The sequence below is a fragment of the Myotis brandtii genome, unplaced genomic scaffold, assembly GCF_000412655.1.
Source record: "Myotis brandtii unplaced genomic scaffold, ASM41265v1 scaffold50, whole genome shotgun sequence".
Taxonomy (NCBI): domain Eukaryota; kingdom Metazoa; phylum Chordata; class Mammalia; order Chiroptera; family Vespertilionidae; genus Myotis; species Myotis brandtii.
Window position 1 is genome coordinate 855,422 of NW_005369061.1, and position 18,801 is coordinate 874,222.

Below are 18,801 nucleotides of genomic sequence, written 5' to 3' on the forward strand. Positions count from 1 at the left end.
TGCAACAGCATGGATGAACCTAGAGAGCATTATGCTAAGTGAAATAAGTCAGTCAGAGGAAGATAAATATCACATGATCTCACTTATTTGTGGAATATAATGAACAACATAAACTGATGAACAAAAACAGATCCAGAGAAGCATCGATCAGACTGTCAAACCTCAGAGGGAAGGCAGGGGAGGGTGGTGGTAAGGGGGAGAGATCAACCAAAGGACCTGTATGCATGTATATAAGCATAACCAATGGAAACAGACACCAGGGGGGTGAGGGCATGAGCGGGGGTGGGGTGGGGGGGACAATGACACATATGTAATACTGTAATCAATAAAGGAAAAAAAAACAACATCAAACAACTATCCTACAGAAATGCAGTCATATCAGATTTATGGTATGACCATAAAAACTAACTAAGCTTTCAGTTTGGTTTATTTCTGGCTGCTGCTGACTTTAAACCTAATTAATTATTTCACAGACATGTTGTTTAAAAAATCTTTTGTGGGAAATTATCTATTCTGTTACCAAAAGAGTATATCTCTTTCCACTAAAAAGACAAAATAAATCTAAAAAATCATTATGAATTCCTATTTTTGTAAGCAACAACTAAAGAAGGTTATGTGGATGGACAGATTCCTTTCCTGTTTGAAAGGAATTGGGTGAGAACTGGGGATACCACTGGATGTGGTGCAGCTTTAAGATTTTAACACAGAATACTTCGGTGGATGAATTTTACTTCACTCCAGGACAGCTTTTCAGTTAAGACCAAGAACAGTTTTCTAGTTTAATTATCAAATAGTTTTAAAAAGAGGAAAGGGGTTAAAAAGAAAATACTGTGGGACCTGGGCCTTATTTGACATAAATAAAAATTTAAAGTGTGCAGACATATACAGATTAATTGAGGTACTAATATGGATGATAGCCTATATATTGTGTAGTTTTAGTTTATTACGATTCATGTGACTATACTCCTTCAAATATTTATTACAAGTTATAAAACTTGAAAATTTCTTGGAATTGTTAACTCTGGTTGACTCTGGTGAAGTGGGTTGGACCAGGTGGCTGGAGGGACAAAGGGGAGAAAGGGAAACCTTTAACTTTATAGTATACTTTGGTATCTTTCAAATTTCATATCATGTGAATGAATTCCTCTATTCAAAGCAAGTATAAAAATTAAAGTTCTGTTATGATTCCACTATTTTTCTTCAGATGTGCACAGACAATGAAGGGAGAGGAGTTAAAAAGGCATATTTTATTCACTGGCTTTTGTACTAATTAGGAACTGACTTTTTTGGATACAAATCACATTTAGAGCAAATAAGATTCCAAACTGAATTAATTGGAACAGAGAAAAAGCCAACAGGTTAGCATGTTGACATGTAATATAGCATTGAACATTTGGGTACATTTAATATAAAAATTTTGATTCTTATTGATGGCACTTCCTGCAGTTAAAAGTTTTGCTAGTTTTTGGTACTTGGTGAGAAATATATAAGCAAAAGTCTGTAGCTACAGACACTGCACATTAAAACTAACCAAACATGCTTAAAATGAAAAGAAGAAAAAAATTTATTCAATTTTTTTATGACAGACATCTATCTTAGACCTTTACTGTTTACGTGGATGCCTTTTTTCTCTTTTCCCTGTCAAGCTTAGGCTAAAGGTACCTTCAGGCTCTTAGGCTGCTGTCGAACCTCCATGACATGCTTTCGCCTTAGTTCCCGTTCTCTTCGCTTATTATATTCCAGCTGGTTAGTGAGCTCAGTTTGATGCTGTAATCTGATCAACTCACAGCGCATCTTCTGAATTGTGTTGAGGTGACGAAACTCCAGTTCTTGCATGGATTCATGTTGTCGCAGTAGCATGGCATGCTCTAAGTCCTTTTGGGTCTGCCTTTTATTTAACTCCTAATCCAAAAAACAAGAGACAAAAGGTATAATTTACTGCCGTATAATGGCAGGAAAAAATATCCTAAGAAACAGAATAACCAGAAAAGAAATGTAAAAACCAAGTTCAATAATGGCTGCATAGTAAATATTAGAATTTTATGACTTTTACTGTAGGAAATGTACAATTAGTAGCATAAATTTCCTTATCCTTGTCATTTACTATTCATTAATACTATTTTTTGAAATAAGATTAAGACAAATTTATCTGAAGAAGCTTAATGTCCTTTTCCTTTCCTTCTTTTATGTATTGCTTCTTAATTATATATTTGAAGAGGTCCCTAAGTCATCCTTTGAATTTTTTCAGAGTATACTCTTCAATTCTATTACATATAGTATACCCCGTATAGTGTAGTGGTTAAGAACATGGACTCAAGAGCTAGACTTCCTGTATTCTAAATCCTGGGTCTGCTACTTAGGAATAGTAAGTCCTTGGGTTAGTTATTTAGACTCTCAGTGCTTCAGTTTCATCACTTCTCAAAATAAGAGATAACAATCTAGCTATTTCATAGATTTAATGTGCAGATGAAATGAGTTCATAAATGGAAAGTTCTCAGAATAATACCTGGCACGATGCTCAATGAATGTTATTATTCTTGCCCTGGCTGATGTGCTCAGTGGTTAGAGCGTCAGCCTGCACACCAGAGGGTCACAGGTTTGATTCCTGGCCAATGGGAGGTACCTGGGTTGCAGGCTCCATACACGCGTGTGGGAGCAACTAATCTATGTGTCTCTCTCACACTGATGTTTCTCCCTTTCTCCTTTCCCCCTTCCTTCCACTCTCTTTAAAAATCAATGGAAAAAATACCCTTACTCCTAGGATGAGTATTTAAAAAACTGTTGTTATTTCCTTCTTTAGATTAAAAAGAACAAGTGTTAAAATTAATACAACAAAGAGTTGGTTCTTTGAAAAGATTAATAAAATTGACAAATCTAAATAGACTGATTAGCAGTGAGGAAGTTGAAACCACCAACAAGACCCTACCTTTTAAAAAATAGAAGTCCAGACCAGATGGCTTCACCCGTGAATTCTACCAAACATTCAAAGAAGATTTGAAACCTATCCTTCTCAAACTCTTCCAAAAAACTGAAGAGGCAATACTTCCTAACACATTTTATGAGGCCAACATAACCCTGATACCAAAACCTGACAAGAATAACACACACAAAAAAACTATATACCAATATCGCTGATGAATACTGATGTAAAAATCCTAAACAAAATACTAGCAAGTAGAATACAATAATACATTAAAAAAATAATACATCATGATCAAGTGGGGTTCATTCCAGGGGCACAAGGATGATTCAACATAGGCAAATCGATCAAGGTAATACATCACATTAACAAAAGAAAGGATAAAAATCATACGATCTTATCAACAGGTGCAAAAAAAGTATTTGATAAGATACAACATCCATTTTAAAAACAATAAAATAGGTATAGAAGGAAAGTATCTCAACATAATAAGGCCATATATGACAAACCCACAGCCATTATCACACTCAATGATGAAAAACTGAAGGCTTTTCCTAAAAAATCAGGAACAAGACAAGGATGCCCACTCTCACCACTCTTATTCAACATAGTTCTGGAAGTCCTAACAATCAGGCAAGAGAACGAAATAAAAGGCATCCAAATTGGGAAGGAAGAAGTAAAAGTGTCACTATTTGCAGATGACATGATTCTGTATATAGAAAATCCCCAAAACTCCACCAAAAAATTAATAGAAACAATAAAGTTGTAGGATACAAAATCAATGTACTAAAACCCACTGCTTTCTTATATACTAACAACGAGACTTCAGAAAAAGAAATGAAAAAAAATTTCCTTTTGCAGTTGCAAGCAAAAGAATAAAATACCTAGGAATAACTGTAACAAAGGATGTGAAAGACCTATATACTGAAACCTAAAAAGCATTATTAAAAGAGATTGAAAAAGACACAATGAATCGACACAGTTAAAATGGCCATATTACCCAAAGCAATATACAAATTCAATGCTATTCCCATCAAAATCCCAGTGTTTTTTTTTAAAGAAACAGAACAAAAAGTCATCAAATTTGTATGGAACCACAAAAGGCCCCAAATAACCAAAGCAATGAAAAAAAGAATGAAGCCAGAGGTATCACACTAACTGACTTCAAATTATACCACAGAGCTATGATAATCAAAACAGCATGGCATTGGCAGAGATGGAATAGAATTAAGAGCCCCAATATAAAACCACATGTATATAGGCAGAATTTTCAGCAAAGAAGCCAGAAACACACCATGGAGAAAAGAAAGCCTCTTCAATAAGTGGTTCTGGGAAACCTGGAAAGCCACATGCAGAAAAATGTAACTAGATTACAGTTTGTCCCCATGAACAAAAATTAATCAAAATGGACCAAAGACCTAAATGTAAGATCTGAACAATAAATTACACAGAAGAAAACATAGGTTTTAAAGTTGTGAACTTTGGTCGCAGAGAACATTTTATGAATTTGACCCCAAAGGCAAGAGAAGTAAAGGCTAAAATAAATGAATGGGACTATATCAAACTAAAAAGCTTCTGCAGAGCAAAAGAAACCAATAACAAAATAAAAAGGCAACTGAATGAATAGGAGGTGATATTTGCAAACAACAGTTCTGACAAAGGTTTAATATCCAAAATATATAAAGAACTTATAAAAATCAACACTAATCAAATTAAAATATGGACAGAGGACCTGAACAGACACTTCTCCCAAATGGCCAACAGTTATATGAAAAGATGTTCAACTTCACTAGCTATTAGGGAAATGCAAATTAAAACTACAATGAGATACCACCTCATACCTGTTAGAATGGCTATTATCAACAAAGATAGGTAATGAAAAGTGCTGCAGAGGTGTAGAGAAAAGGAAACCCTCATTCACTGCCGCTGGGAATATAGACTGGTACAGCCACTATAAAAAACAGTGTGGCAGTTCCTCAGAAAATTAAGAATAGAGTTACCATAAGACTCAGCAATTCCTTTCCTGGGTAATCTACCTGTAAAACTCAAAAACATGTACCTGCAAAGATCTATGCACCCTATGTTCATTGCAGCACTATTCGTAGTGACCAAGACATGGAAACAACCAAAGTGTCCTTCAATAGATGACTGGATAAAGAAGATGTGGCACATATATACAATGAATTCTACTCAGCCATAAGAAAAGACGAAATACTGACATTTGCAACAACATGGATGGACCTTGAGAATATTATGCTAAGTGAAGTAAGTCAGTCAGAAAAAGCTAAGAACCACATGACCTCACTCATATATGGGATATAAAACTGAAACTCATGGACACAGACAACAGTGTGGTGCTTACCAGAGGGAAAGGGGTGGTGGGGTTGCGGGGGCTGGAGAGGGCTTAATACATGGTGACAGAAGATGGTTTGACTTTGGGTGATGGGCACACAGTGCAATACACGATTTCATATCACAGAAATATACACTTGAAACTATATGATCCTATTAATCAATGTTACCCCAATAAATTTAATTAAAATGTGCAAAAGTGAAAAAAAAAATAAAAATCAATAATAAGAATAAGAGTACAACACACACACACACACAACACAAAACGTAGAAGTCAAATCAAACTTGCCCCTTTTGCCTAAACCCTTTTTCCAGAGGACAACAGTTTGTTGCAAATGTTTCTCAACCTTCCCCAGCTCATCATAACATATCTATTACAGAAAAACATACAGTTTTTTAAAAAGTGAATAATAATATACAATATAGGCATGTAATATGCTTTCTTCCTCTAATAATATAATGGACATATATACAAATCAGATCAGTACATGTAGATCTTTTTTTAAAAAATTTTAAGTAAGTTCTGCTTTGCAATACCATAATCTTGCCGTTTTTTTGCTTTATAAACAAATTTTCATTAAATATCCATGTGTGATGCATCATATAATTACATTATTATTTCTTAAGGATAGATTTCTAGAAATGGATTTGATGGATAAAAGCATATGTGCATATTATATTTTACTTATTTATTTTTTGTTAATCCTAACCCAGGGATACTTTTTCCATTGTTTTTTTTGTAAAGAGTGAAAGGGAGGGTGGTAGTGGGGCGGGGGAGGCGAGATCAATGTGAGAAAGACACATTGATTGGTTGCCTTCCTGCATGTGCCCCAACCAGGACAGGGGATGGAACCTGCAACCCAGGGACGTGCCCTTGACTTGGAATTGAACCCGAGACCCTTCAGTGCATGAGCCAATGCTCTAACCACTGAGAACACTGGCCAGGGGTGCACATTACATTTGAAGCGCTACTTCTGAATTATGTTCCAAAAGGGCAGTTTCAATTTATACTCTTACCAATACTACCCATTTCTCCATGCCAGACTCAATGCCTTTGAATAATTATGTTATATTTGAAGCTTATTTTAAGTCACTCTTGGAAATAAATTTATCCATGCTCACAGGTACCTCTGATAATGAGATCTACTGTTTTCACTACTATAAGAGTTTCAGGATTTGTCTAATTATCTATAATAATAAAAGCGTAGCCCTAGATGGTTTGGTTCAGCGGCTAGAGCGTCAGCCTGTGGACTCAAGGGTCCCGGGTTTGATTCCAGTCCAGGGCACATGCCTGGGTTTGCGGGCTCGATCCCCAGTGGGGGGCGTGCAGGAGTCAGCCAATCAATGGTTCTCTCTGAATCATTGATGTTTCTATCTCCCTCTCTCCCTTCCTCTCTGATATCAATAAAAATATATTTAAAAAAATAAAAAATAAAAGCGTAATATACTAATTAGACTGGACAGTCTTCCAGACGTCCTTCCTTCCTGCCAAAGCTGCAGCGGGCGGGGGCCGCGGGCAAGGCCCTTGCACGAATTTTGTGCATTGGGCCTCTAATATGATTATAAATGTGTTAAATGACTTTTTGCCTCCCATGTGCTTAGAGATTGGCCATCATCATGAACAACACAATAACAATCTGGACCAGGAAGTTCATGACCAACAGACTACTTTAGTGGAAACAAATGATCACTGATGTTCTTTACACCCTGGGACGGCAATAGTACCTAAGACAGAAACTCGGGAAAAACTAGCCAAAATGTGTAAGCACACCAGATGTCATCTTTGTGTATAGATTCAGAATCCATTTTGGTGGTGGCAAGACAATTGGCTTTGGCATGATTTAGGATTCCTTGGATTACACAAAGAAAAGTGAATCCAAACATAGATGCTTACAAGACATGGCCTGCATGAGAAAAAGAAGACCTCAAGAAAACAGAAAAAGGAATGTAAGAATAGAATGAAGAAAGTCAGGGGAACTGCAAAGGCCAATGTTGGTGCTAGCAAAAAATGAGCTGGAGATTGGACAACAAGACTAAAGATTATTTAGTGACTTTATCTGTGGTTATTGTGCAGTTTTTTCATGAGAGGATTAATAAACTAAGAACTTTTATGTGAAAATAAATGTGTCAAATGGTAACATACACTTCATGGCATCCACTGCAGATCAAAGGCATAATAAATTATCCAATTAATTTTTTCATATTTAAAAGCTAATACTTCTTTTATTCATGGATTTAGTATTTATTAAATATAATGTTTATTGAATGCCTACTATGAGTCAGATACTAAGCATATAAAGACCCAAATAGAATCCATGACTTCATATAACTCCTTTTAAAAAAAACGTATTTATTGATTTTAGAGAGAAAGGAAAGGGGACAGAGGGGACAGAGGGAGAGAGGGAGAAAGAAAGAAAGAGAGAGAGAGAGAGAGAAAGAGAGAGAGAGAGAGAGACACTGATTTGTTATTCCACTTATTTATACATTCATTGGTTGATGCTTGTATGTGCCTTGACCAGGGATCGAACCTGCAATCTTGGCATATCGGGATGACACTCTAACCAACTGACCTACCCAGCCAGGGCCTGTGACTTCATGTAATTTCCATTCTAGTGGGGAAGTGAGACTTCCTCCAAAAAAGTGCATGTATGTGTGAGAGAGAGAATACAAAGAAAAACATTTAAAGAAGGGAGAAGGATTTTGCAATCAAGGAAGGAATTTCTGAGGAGGAGACATGTGAAGAGAGGTATGAAGGAAGGGAGAAAGCAAGTCACATGGATATCAGGGGAAGAAGGACTTAGGCAGAGGTAAGTGTAAGTGCAAAGGCCTTGAGGCTGGGATGTGAGTGACACATACAGTGTCCCAAAAAATGTATACATACTTTACAGCTGATGGCTCAATTAATGTTTTTTTTCTTTTTAGATTCAACTCATTGGAATTAATAATCATTCAAAATGTGTATACATTTTTTTATCCTGATTTCACATCATTTAAACGTACCTCCCTGACAAGGTCCTGCTCCAAGTTATGGCGTCCAAGTAACATTCTTCTCTTGAAGCGGCGGCACTCCAGCTCTAGGTATTGTCTCTGACGTCGAAGAAGATTAGCCTCTTCTTCTGCTTGGAAATGCTGTATATTCTCCTTCTGCTTTGAAAGCCACTCCTGTTTTTCTTTTTTTGGAGTGCTCTGGTTTTCATTTAGCTCCTAGCAACATAAAAAAACCACTGAGTTCAAAATACTTAAAAATTAACTACATGAATGTACCATTTGGTATCTGATATCTTATTCTATATAATAAAAGCCTAATATGCTAAGTGTCTGACTGTTCAACTGTTTGACCAGTTGCTATGATGTGCACTGACCACCAGGGGGCAGACACTCCTACCGGTAGGTTAGCTTGCTGCTGGGGTCCGGCCAACCGGGACTGGACGAGATGGGCCAGACACACCCTGGAGCTCTCCTGTGGTCCCTCCCTGACCCCGATAGTGCACCAGTGGGGTCTCTCGGCCTGGTCTGCGGGGATCAGGCCAAAACCGGCTCTCGGACATCTTCCGAGGGATCCCGGATTGCGAGAAGGCACAGGCCAGGCCGAGGGATCCCCACCAGTGCCCGAATACATGCACCAGGCCTCTAGTATTTAAATAAAATATTTTACCTATGTCCTCTCTAATGAATAGGCAGGGCAATGACCTTAAAGAGGTAGGTAATATTTTCCTTTTCCTTGAGTTATCCATGAAGTAGGACAGGAAAGAAAAATGTACACCGGAAAGCATGCATACCCTTTTAATTTCGCACAGTTGAATTTATGATGGTTTCTAGCTTCAAAAGCACAAAATGACTGATAAATAAAGTAAAACACACCTTTCTTTAATCTTTTCTGTGACAGAAGGCAATGATTTCAGGTAAAAATAGTATGTGAATTAAAATTAGGGCTAAAATACAGTTATGTTTCACTTCTTGGTTTTAAACAGTCTATTAAGTTTTTTTTGAAAAATTATGGATAGACTCAATGTAAAAGAATTAAAAATTAAATAGAAAAATCAACAAAACCATGGAAGAACAGAGATCTTCCTCATGAATGGCATTTAATATTTAGCATTAATAGCCACTGAACAATCAAAACCAATGTTTTACTACAGCATTTTAAGTAACATCTCATAAACTAATAAATGGAAAAAATGCATTTTATTGGGTAAGATGAGAGCATTGACAATATACTCAATGAGGCAAACCCTAGAATGCTAATTAACACCAGTATATTTTCAATCTAAAAGGCATCACAATATGCCTTTTAGGTTAAAAATAAATATAAATTAGCCATCTTTCCTAGGTATAAAATGATTTTTCAGAGATTACTAACCTTATGGTCTTTCCCGTTATCAAGAAAGAGACCAATTCTTTGCAACTTTAGTTCATAAAATATTCAAACAACAAAACAATAAAAACTACATAAATTAGTAGCTCTCAATGTAAGGGTGTATTTGTATGCAAACTATGGGACAAGTCAGTTACTTAATAAATGCATAGAAAAGCTATTATAAGTAAAATTATATTTTCAGATGTTTCTTTTTAGATCTTAATCAACTGAGGATCTTAGTTCATTGATGAGTAATTGATTATAATCAATGTCTTCATTCGAACTGATATACATTTAGTGAACACAAGCAACAAAAGAAAACTTTATTTTGCATAGGGAATATAGTCAATATTGTTATAACTATGTATGGTGCCAGGTGAACACTAGACTTATTAAGGAGATCACTTCATAATTTATATGTCTAACCACTATGCTATACACCTGAAACTAATATTGAATGTCAACTGTAATTAAAAAAAAAAAATTTTAAAGAGAAATTTATCCTAATGCTTCTATGAGTTGATCAGATTGGATATAATTAACAATCAGATAACTGCCTTGACAATTTTTATAAAATAAGTACCTCCTTAAGCTGTTCTTTTCGAAGTTTGTATTCTCTCTTCTGGGACTCCAAAAAGCTATTCAGTTCTTTCTTCTGTTGGGCCTGAATATGTTGCTGGAATTTTTTCTCCTCATTGGCCATCACTTTAGCCTGTAAGAAATTTTAAAAATGGATCAAATTAGTTAAATAGATTCAAAGCAGCAGTTTAATACATATCACCAATGATACCTTTGTTCCCCAAGAATATAAAATCAGTATAAACATTACCAAAATAAGAATTCCCAAATTATTATTATTACTCAGATCTTTTATTATATGAATTTTAGGAAAATCAGAAAAATAAAATTCATCTTTAAAATAATATATATCATCTGTTTTACTTCTGATTATATATTAGATACATATCTATTGTAGAACATTTAGGAAATACAGAAAAACACAAAGAAGAAAAATCTTACGTGATTTTAGCATCCAGAAATAACCAATATAAACATTTTGGTTTTGGTGATACTCTTCCTAATTTTTTCATGCATATATTTATATATACATATATATTTTAAACAAATCTGTAATTATATTGCACATCTTATTTCATGAATTGTTTTTGCAAATATGCTAATTTCTACCTCTTCTCAAGTTATTAAAAACACTACCCAAAGCCTAACAGGATTCTAAATACCTGTACATTCTTTCACAAATTATTTCAAAATCAAGTATGTATTTACACCATAAGTTATTTTGCCAACTTCTCTACTATTGTGAGAGAGTGGTTCTTCTTTTTTTTTTTTGGAGGGGGGGGAGGGTGAAAAGGGTAACAATGACAATGCCTCAATGTGGACTGGCCAGACATATTTAATGATTTTGTGTGAATTTACTGAGAAGTTTACATTTTCCTTGAAAAAATGTGACTCTCAAAATAAAATGAAACAGATGGGACACTAAAAACAGAAGAAAAGATTTCCCATGACAAGACTGCTTAAAAATACACCATTATCATACTAAACAAATGGGCTAAACGTTAATCTCTCAATTTATAACCTCTAACATGTTGTGTATATTATAATAATCTTCAATTATTATGATATAAAAATCCTGTTACAAATTTTTTAAATGTTTTCAAAAAATACAGAGAATAGAATCATGAATGATATTTTGAAACCTAAACCACCTATTGAAGAGTTTCTCAAACTCCTCAATTACCAGGGAATCCAAAGGCCTAGAATAGTTGAATGACTTACTACTGTAACACTATAAAACTATCAACATCAGGAGATGATCCCATGTCTATTGGTTTCCAGACTCAGTACTTGATATTGTACATGTTATATAAATATTTCTCCTTTTCCCCAATTGATTTGCTTGGTTCTGGGAACAGATACACTAACACCAAAATGCTACCTGGATTAATTCTGAGATGATCAAAAGCTAGAATAAATAAATTAATAATACTGAGCCCTGGCCGGGTAGCTGTTGGTTAGAGCATTGTCCTGATGTGCCAAGGTTGTGGGTTCAAACCTCAGTTAGGGCACATACAAGAATCAACCAATGAATGCAGAAATAAGTGGAACAACAAAGCGTTGTTTCTCTCTCTTCCTGTCTCTAAAAATCAATAAAAAAATTAAAAAGTTTAAAAAATGTAATACTGAATCAGTCACCTCTTTTTCCATAGCAGCCTGATGTTTCTTGATAAGTTTCTCCATTTCTGCAGCAAAATTGTTACGTTGAGTTTCAAGATCTTTATCTAATCTGAGGCGATGTTCATCCATCTCAGCCTTTAGCTTATTTTCTAGAGTCATCAGCTGCTTTTGATGTTGTCGCCTCATTCTCTTATAGCCAGACATTTGTTCTCTAAGTTCAGAGTCCTGCTCATGTTCTTGCATTTGCCTTGTAACCTAGAAGGAAAGAATAAAATAAAGCAAACATTGTCCTTTCAAAAGCATTTTAGACCACTCTGCTATTAACTAAGTAGGCAATTAATGTAAGAGATCCCAGCTAGCAATTTCTAGCAGGTCTTTTAAACAGACAAGCTGGTTCTAAAATTTATATGGGAATGTAAAGGAATAGGCAAACAATCTTGAGGCGGGGGGGCGGTAGTTGGAAGCATACACTTCAGTAATCAAAATAGTGTGGTTTTAAGGATAGGCTGAGTAGATCAAAGGAACAGAATAAAATATAGAAATAGACCCATACATATTCAGTCAATTGATTTCTGCCAAAAAGCCATTTTAATTCAAAGAGGAAAGTGTTTTTTTTAACAATCCTGCTAAAACAACTGGTTCTCTGCATAAAAATAAATAAATAAACCTTAACTCCTATGTCAATCTACATACAAAAATTAATTTGAAAAGAGTTATTTGACCTAAACATAAAACCCAGAGTCATATAGCAGAAGGAAACAGAATATCTTCACAAACTTGGGGTAGGCAAATATTTCTTGGTCAGTACACAAAATACACTGACTATAAAGAAAAAAAAATGTATAAATTGGATTTTCAAATTGAGGTGAAATTCACGTAAAATAAAATCAATCACTTTAAAGTGAATACCTCAGTAATATTTACTACATTTATAATTTTAGGCAACCACCACCTGTACCTAGTTACAAAATATTTTTTATCACCTCAGAAGAAATCCTTTATCTGTTATACAGTTGCTCCCGATTCTTCCCTTCAGGTAACCCCCAATCTGTTTTTTGTTTCTATGGATTTATCTATTCCGGGTATTTCATATAAATAGAATCATATAATATGTGACCTCTTGTGTCTGGGTTCTTTCCTTTAGCATGTTTTCAAGGTTCATCCATATTGTATAGTATGAATCAGTACTTTATTCCTTTTTATAGCTAAAAAATATTCCACTGTATGCATATGCCATAATTTATCAATTCACCCATTGTGAATATCTGTGTTATTTCTACCTTTTGGCTATTGTGAATAATGCTGCTATGAACATTTGTGTACATGTACTTGTTTAAATACATGTTTTCAATTCTTTGGGGTATATTCCTTGGAGTAGAATTGCTGGGTCATGCGGCAATTCTATGTTAATCTTTTCGAGGAATACTCAACTGTTTCCACAGCAGCCAAACCATTTTACATCCTACCAGCAGTATACAGGAGTTCCAATTTCTCCATCTGTTCTCCAACACTTAGTTTCCTTTTTGTTGTTATTGCTGTTTTTAGTAGCCATTCTAGTGGTGTGAGGTGGTACCTCATTGTGGTTCTGATTTGTATTTCCCTAATGAATAATGATGTTGAGTATATCTTTTCATGTGCTTGTTGGCCATTTGTATATCTTTTCTGAATAAATGTCCATTCAAGTCCTTTACCCATTTTTAAATTGGGTTGTTTAAACTGGATTTTAAAACTAAAAAAATTGATTTCTCATCAAGAAAACAGTAAGAAAAAGAATAGGTAAATCACAGATGGAGACAAAATATTTGCAAGATATATACGAGATATAATACTTGTATCCAGACTATATAAAGAACTCCTACAAATCAATATTAAAAAAATGGACACCTGAGAGCATCAGCCTGCAGACCAAAGGGTCCCGGGTTCAATTCCAGTCAAGTACATGTACCTCGGTTGCAGGCTCCTCCCCGGCCTGGGCCCCAGGGCTTGTGCAGGAGGCAACCAATCAATGTGTTTCTCTTACATCGATATTTCTCTTTATCTTTCCCCCTCTCTTCTACTTTCTCTAAAATTCAATGGAAAAATATCTTCAAGTGAGGATTAAAAAAAAAAAGGGATGGATATCTGAATAAGAAATCAGGCAAAAGACTTGAAGAGACACCCCACTAAATAACATACATGAATGGACAATAAGGGGTGATTATGGTGATATCTTTAGTCATAAGGAAATGCAAAACAAAAAGAACCCCCTATGAGATTCCATTTGACACCCACCAGAATGGCTAAAATAAAAAAGACTAACAACGCCAAATTTGAATAGGATGTGAACCAACTAAAACTCTTATACATTGCTAATGGGCATATCAAATGGTACAACCATTCTGGAAAACTGTTCAACAGTTTCTTATAAAGTTAAACATACATATACCCTATGAGTCTGCAATTCTATGCTTAGGTATTTACCAAAAAGAAATTAAAACATGATATTTACATAAAGAGTTGTACAAAAATATTCACAGCAACCTATGTGTAATAGCTCAAAATGGAATTCAAACCAAATGCTCATCAATAGAAGGAATGAATAAATAGAAAACTATTTATAGTAATAAAAAAGACTAAACACAGCCCTAACCAGTTTGACTCAGTGGACAGAGCATCGGCTTGTGGACTGAAGGGTCCTGGGTTCGATTCCGGTCAAGGGCACATGCCCAGGTTGTGGGCTCGATCCCCAGTGGGGGTTGTGCAGGAGGCTGCCAATCAATGATTCTATTTCATCATTGATGTTTCTATCTCTCTTTCCCTCTCCCTTCCTCTCTGAAATAAATAAAAATATATTTAAAAAAATAAAGTGTTAGTTTTCTAAAAAAAAAGACAACACAACAACATAGATGAATCTCAAAAACATTAAGCTGAGCAAAATAAGCTCAACTCAAAAGAGTACATTCTGTATGATTCTATTTATATAAAATCCAAAAACAATTAAACCTAACAATAGTGAAGAAAAAGAAAGTCATGAAAATGGGGAAGTGACTAAAGAGGGATATGAAGGGAACTTTTTGGGATGACAAGAAATTTTATACATCCTGTTTTTTAAGGGGATGGTTAGCATAGGTATATACCATTATAAAAACTCTTCAAACTGACTATCTAAGATCTGTGCATTTGATTGTATGAAAAAAATTCAAGGCAAAAGAAGTTAGACTGGATTATGGTGTATAGTAAATATACTGAATACTATAGCTATGCTTATCTTTGCACATAAATCTACATACTCTGAATTTTTATTTGAAGTCAATGAAATTACAGTATTAAGTTTAAGGAAATGGATCTTAAGTTTTCTAAATCCATAACTTAAGTGCTCTTAATTAATTTGAGGGAGCCAAATTTGGGGACCGAAGACTTGCTTGGGAAACATATAATATATACCAAGTTACAAAGATGTTTCCCCACAAACTGGCCCCTCTCTACGTATTTATTAAAATAGCTATGAAAAAAATCAAGCAACTTTGCCACTTGCTCTGTTCAAAGAGTTATTTAGATGTTACAGAATAGTAGGAATGACCCGAATTATGGTGGGAGATGGTGTTCTTGGCCCCACATGTCATACAGATTCACAGGTCACAGCATGGGGTTTATAAAATCTGCATATGTAGTTAACAAGTTAGATAACTCCCATATCTTTTTTTCTTTCTGTCATTTTTCCCAATAGCCTATCTATATATATAAAAGCCTAATATGCAAAGTGTCCCCTCGGGAGTTCGACCGACTGGGAGTTCAACCATTCACTATGATGTCTGCTGACCACCAGGGGCAGCACAGAATGAAGGAAGGCCCAGACAGCGGCTGACAGCTGGGGAAGGGAGGCCCTGGCTGACAGCCGGCAGGCCACTAGGGACCTACCCATGCACGAATTTTGTGCACTGGGCCTTCAGTTTTTTCTATAATTTCTTTCTATGCCTAGAATCCTTTACTGTGTTTTGGTCCTACCTATTTGACTGATCAAGGTTATAAGTACCCCATCAAAACAGGGTTCCTGTAATAAGCAAATAATCATTTTTATTGCTATTTGGGAAATCATAAAAACTACACTTTGGGTATGTCAAATTGGATCACTTGACATTTTCCAAACATTCCCCCTCATTTTGTTTAGCCTCAGTATTTTCTTGTCAATTCTTACGTGGAAATAACATTTTTCCTCTTCCTCCAGCCTAAAACTAATTATTTAAGGCTCAATTTGTTTTATAAATACTTCCTTTATGCCCTGAATTAAAAGTAATCTGAATTGCCCAGCCAGCGTGGCTCAGTGGTTGAACACTGACCTATGAATGAACCAGAAGGTCATGGTTTGATTCTGGGTCAGGGCACATGCCCAGGTTTCGGGCTCAATCCCTGGTGTGGGACATGCAGGAGGCAGCCAATCAATAATTCTCTCTCACCATTGATGTTTCTATCTCTCTTTCCCTCACCCTTCCTCTCTGAAATCAACAAAAAATATATATTTTTTAGAAAGTCATGTGAATTCCTATTGAGTATCTTGTAGTACTCTTAATATATTCTAACATATTAGTTATTTGTGTACATGTCTTAAAGATATTATTAGTTTATTTTTTAAAAATATTTTTATTGATTTGAGAGAGGAAGGGAAAGGGAGAGAGAGATATAACATCAATGATGAGAGAGAATCATTGATGGCTGCCTCCTGCTAGTCCCCCGATGGGTATTGAGCCCACAACCTGGGCATGTGCCCTAACTGGGAATCAAACCCTGATCTCCTGGTTCATAGGGTGATGCTCAACCACTGAGCCACGCCAGTCGGGCAGAAGATATTATTAGTTTAATGTGTGTTTCATATATTCTTTCTCCTAACAGGCACTTAATTCTGAATAAATGTTTTGCAAAATAAACCTCAAATACAAAAAAAAAATCATTATATTTGAGTATAGATGACAAGGTCCAACATGGAAAATATACTTCAAATTCAGGTGAAGCACATACCAGTGATGCTGTCCGTATAGTAGCAAAGTGTTCTCGATTACGATAGTGTGATTTATGACGAGATACTTGGGGTGGAGATTGTGGATCTGATGCTCTTGTTCTAGGATCTCCCTCTTCTCTATAATTTTCTTCCTCCTAAATAAAAAAAAAGAGACAACACTATTTGAGGTGAACAGAGTTCATCTGAACTTTTAAAATAATGAGCTTAAAATGACAACCTGATCAACAAACCTCAGACACAATTTTAAAAACAAACGAAAATTAGGAATGCTGGTATTTTATTTTCAACATAATTAGAATCAGGAGACATCATTTCTTCAGTGTGTGAAATAGCACAGAGATTCAGGATAAGAAAATGTATAAGGCTAGATTTATATCCTACTCATATGTGAAATTGCAAAGCTTTAATATGACTTGAAAATGATGATGAAACATGCAGCCAATATTTTAAACAGCAGCAATGAAATTAATTTCTTGAAGGCTCCTGGGTTTTAGAAGCAATAATATAGCTTAAAAATATCTTTATAATGCCTCTGCCATTTGTTCAAGTAATAAAAAAATAGTTGTAAATTGATGTCTTTCCTTATATATTACCTTAGTTCATTAACTAAAGAGAAGTCAATTAAGTAGAAACCAACTAATTTTTTATATTGCTGATTCTATTGTAAGAATATAAAAATTAAACAGGATTTTGCTCTAACACTTCCACTTATCTAATCATTCTTATAACTTCTCTGTATCTGATAAAATATATGTAATATAATATTTGCCATTTTAACCATCTTTAAGTATATAAGTCAGTGGCATTAATTACATTCTCAATGTTGTGCAACCATTGTCACTATTTCCAAATGGAAACTCTGTATCCATTAACAAAAACTTTCCTCTACTCAGCCCCTGGTACCCTTTAATCTACTTTCTAACTCTACAAATTTGCCTATTCTAGATATTTCATATAAATGGAATTACACAATATTTGTCTTTTTGCATCTGGTTTGTATCACTTAGCATGTTTTCAAGGTTCGCTCCATGTAGCAATCAGAATTTCATTCCATTTTATAGCTGAATAATATTCCATTAGATGTATATACCACGTTTTGTTTATTCATTCATTGATGGACACTTATGTTGGTTCCACCTTTTAGCTAATGGTGTTTACTAACATTTTAGGTAATACCACAAGCTGTTAAGTTAAAAAGGAAGCATTCCTAATAATTGCTAAAAGGAGCTACCTGACCTCAAATATTTTTAAGAAAATTAAAAATTTTGTACTTGAAAGTGCAAAAAATGTAGCATACAACCCTATTTCTTATATACAGAATTTATACTTTTCTGTAACTACACTCAGTTTTTTAAAAAAAGTTATCTTTATTGTTGAAAGTATTACAGATGTCCACCTTTTTACCCCCATTCACCCCCTCCTCCCCATTCCTGTCCCCTCCCCAGGCCTTCACTGCACTATTGTCTGTGCCCATGGATTATGCATAAACTATACTCAATTTTTTTTTCCAATTTTATTTTAAACATGTAAACATGGATAATGCAAACGTTGTGGTTTTTTTTTAATCCTCACCTGAGGATATTACTTTCATTGATTCAAGAAAGAGAGGAAAGGAGAAGGAGAGAAAGAGAGAAACTTCCATTGGTTGCCTCAGGTAGGTGCCTTGACAGGGAATTGTGTCCATGACCCTTTGGTGCATAGGATGATGGTCTAACACCGGCCAGGGCCCAAAGTTACTTTTGATCATCTTGTTTGGAGGTTCTAGCAGGGGAGCGCAGCTACTCGTATACCCTTGACCGAAGACCGGTCCTCTCCTCGGGGGGGAAGGTCGTCCTCTTCGACCGAGCGCGCAGCTTCGGGAGGGACGCACATGGATCGGTGAGGGAGGAGGGGGACACCCGCCTAGCCAGCCAGATCAGCCGAATCAACCCTGGCGATCAATGGGGTGACAGATGTCGCAGCCAGATCGCCCTCACATCC

The 18,801-nt window shown here is 35.4% G+C and overlaps 1 protein-coding gene across 6 annotated transcripts in view; it reads right to left on the reverse strand.

The window, feature by feature from the left end:
• Positions 1-18,801, reverse strand: part of TAOK1 (TAO kinase 1) — a 106,910-nt gene that overhangs the window by 19,778 nt on the left and 68,331 nt on the right. For all 6 annotated transcript variants that reach the window (XM_014548248.1, XM_014548246.1, XM_014548247.1 and 3 more), the window contains 5 exons: positions 16,821-16,955; positions 11,847-12,083; positions 10,213-10,341; positions 8,273-8,476; positions 1,663-1,902 (listed from right to left, as the gene is read on the reverse strand). In XM_014548248.1, coding sequence (XP_014403734.1) covers positions 1,663-1,902; positions 8,273-8,476; positions 10,213-10,341; positions 11,847-12,083; positions 16,821-16,955 — 945 coding nt within the window. The remainder of the gene's footprint in view (positions 1-1,662; positions 1,903-8,272; positions 8,477-10,212; positions 10,342-11,846; positions 12,084-16,820; positions 16,956-18,801) is intronic.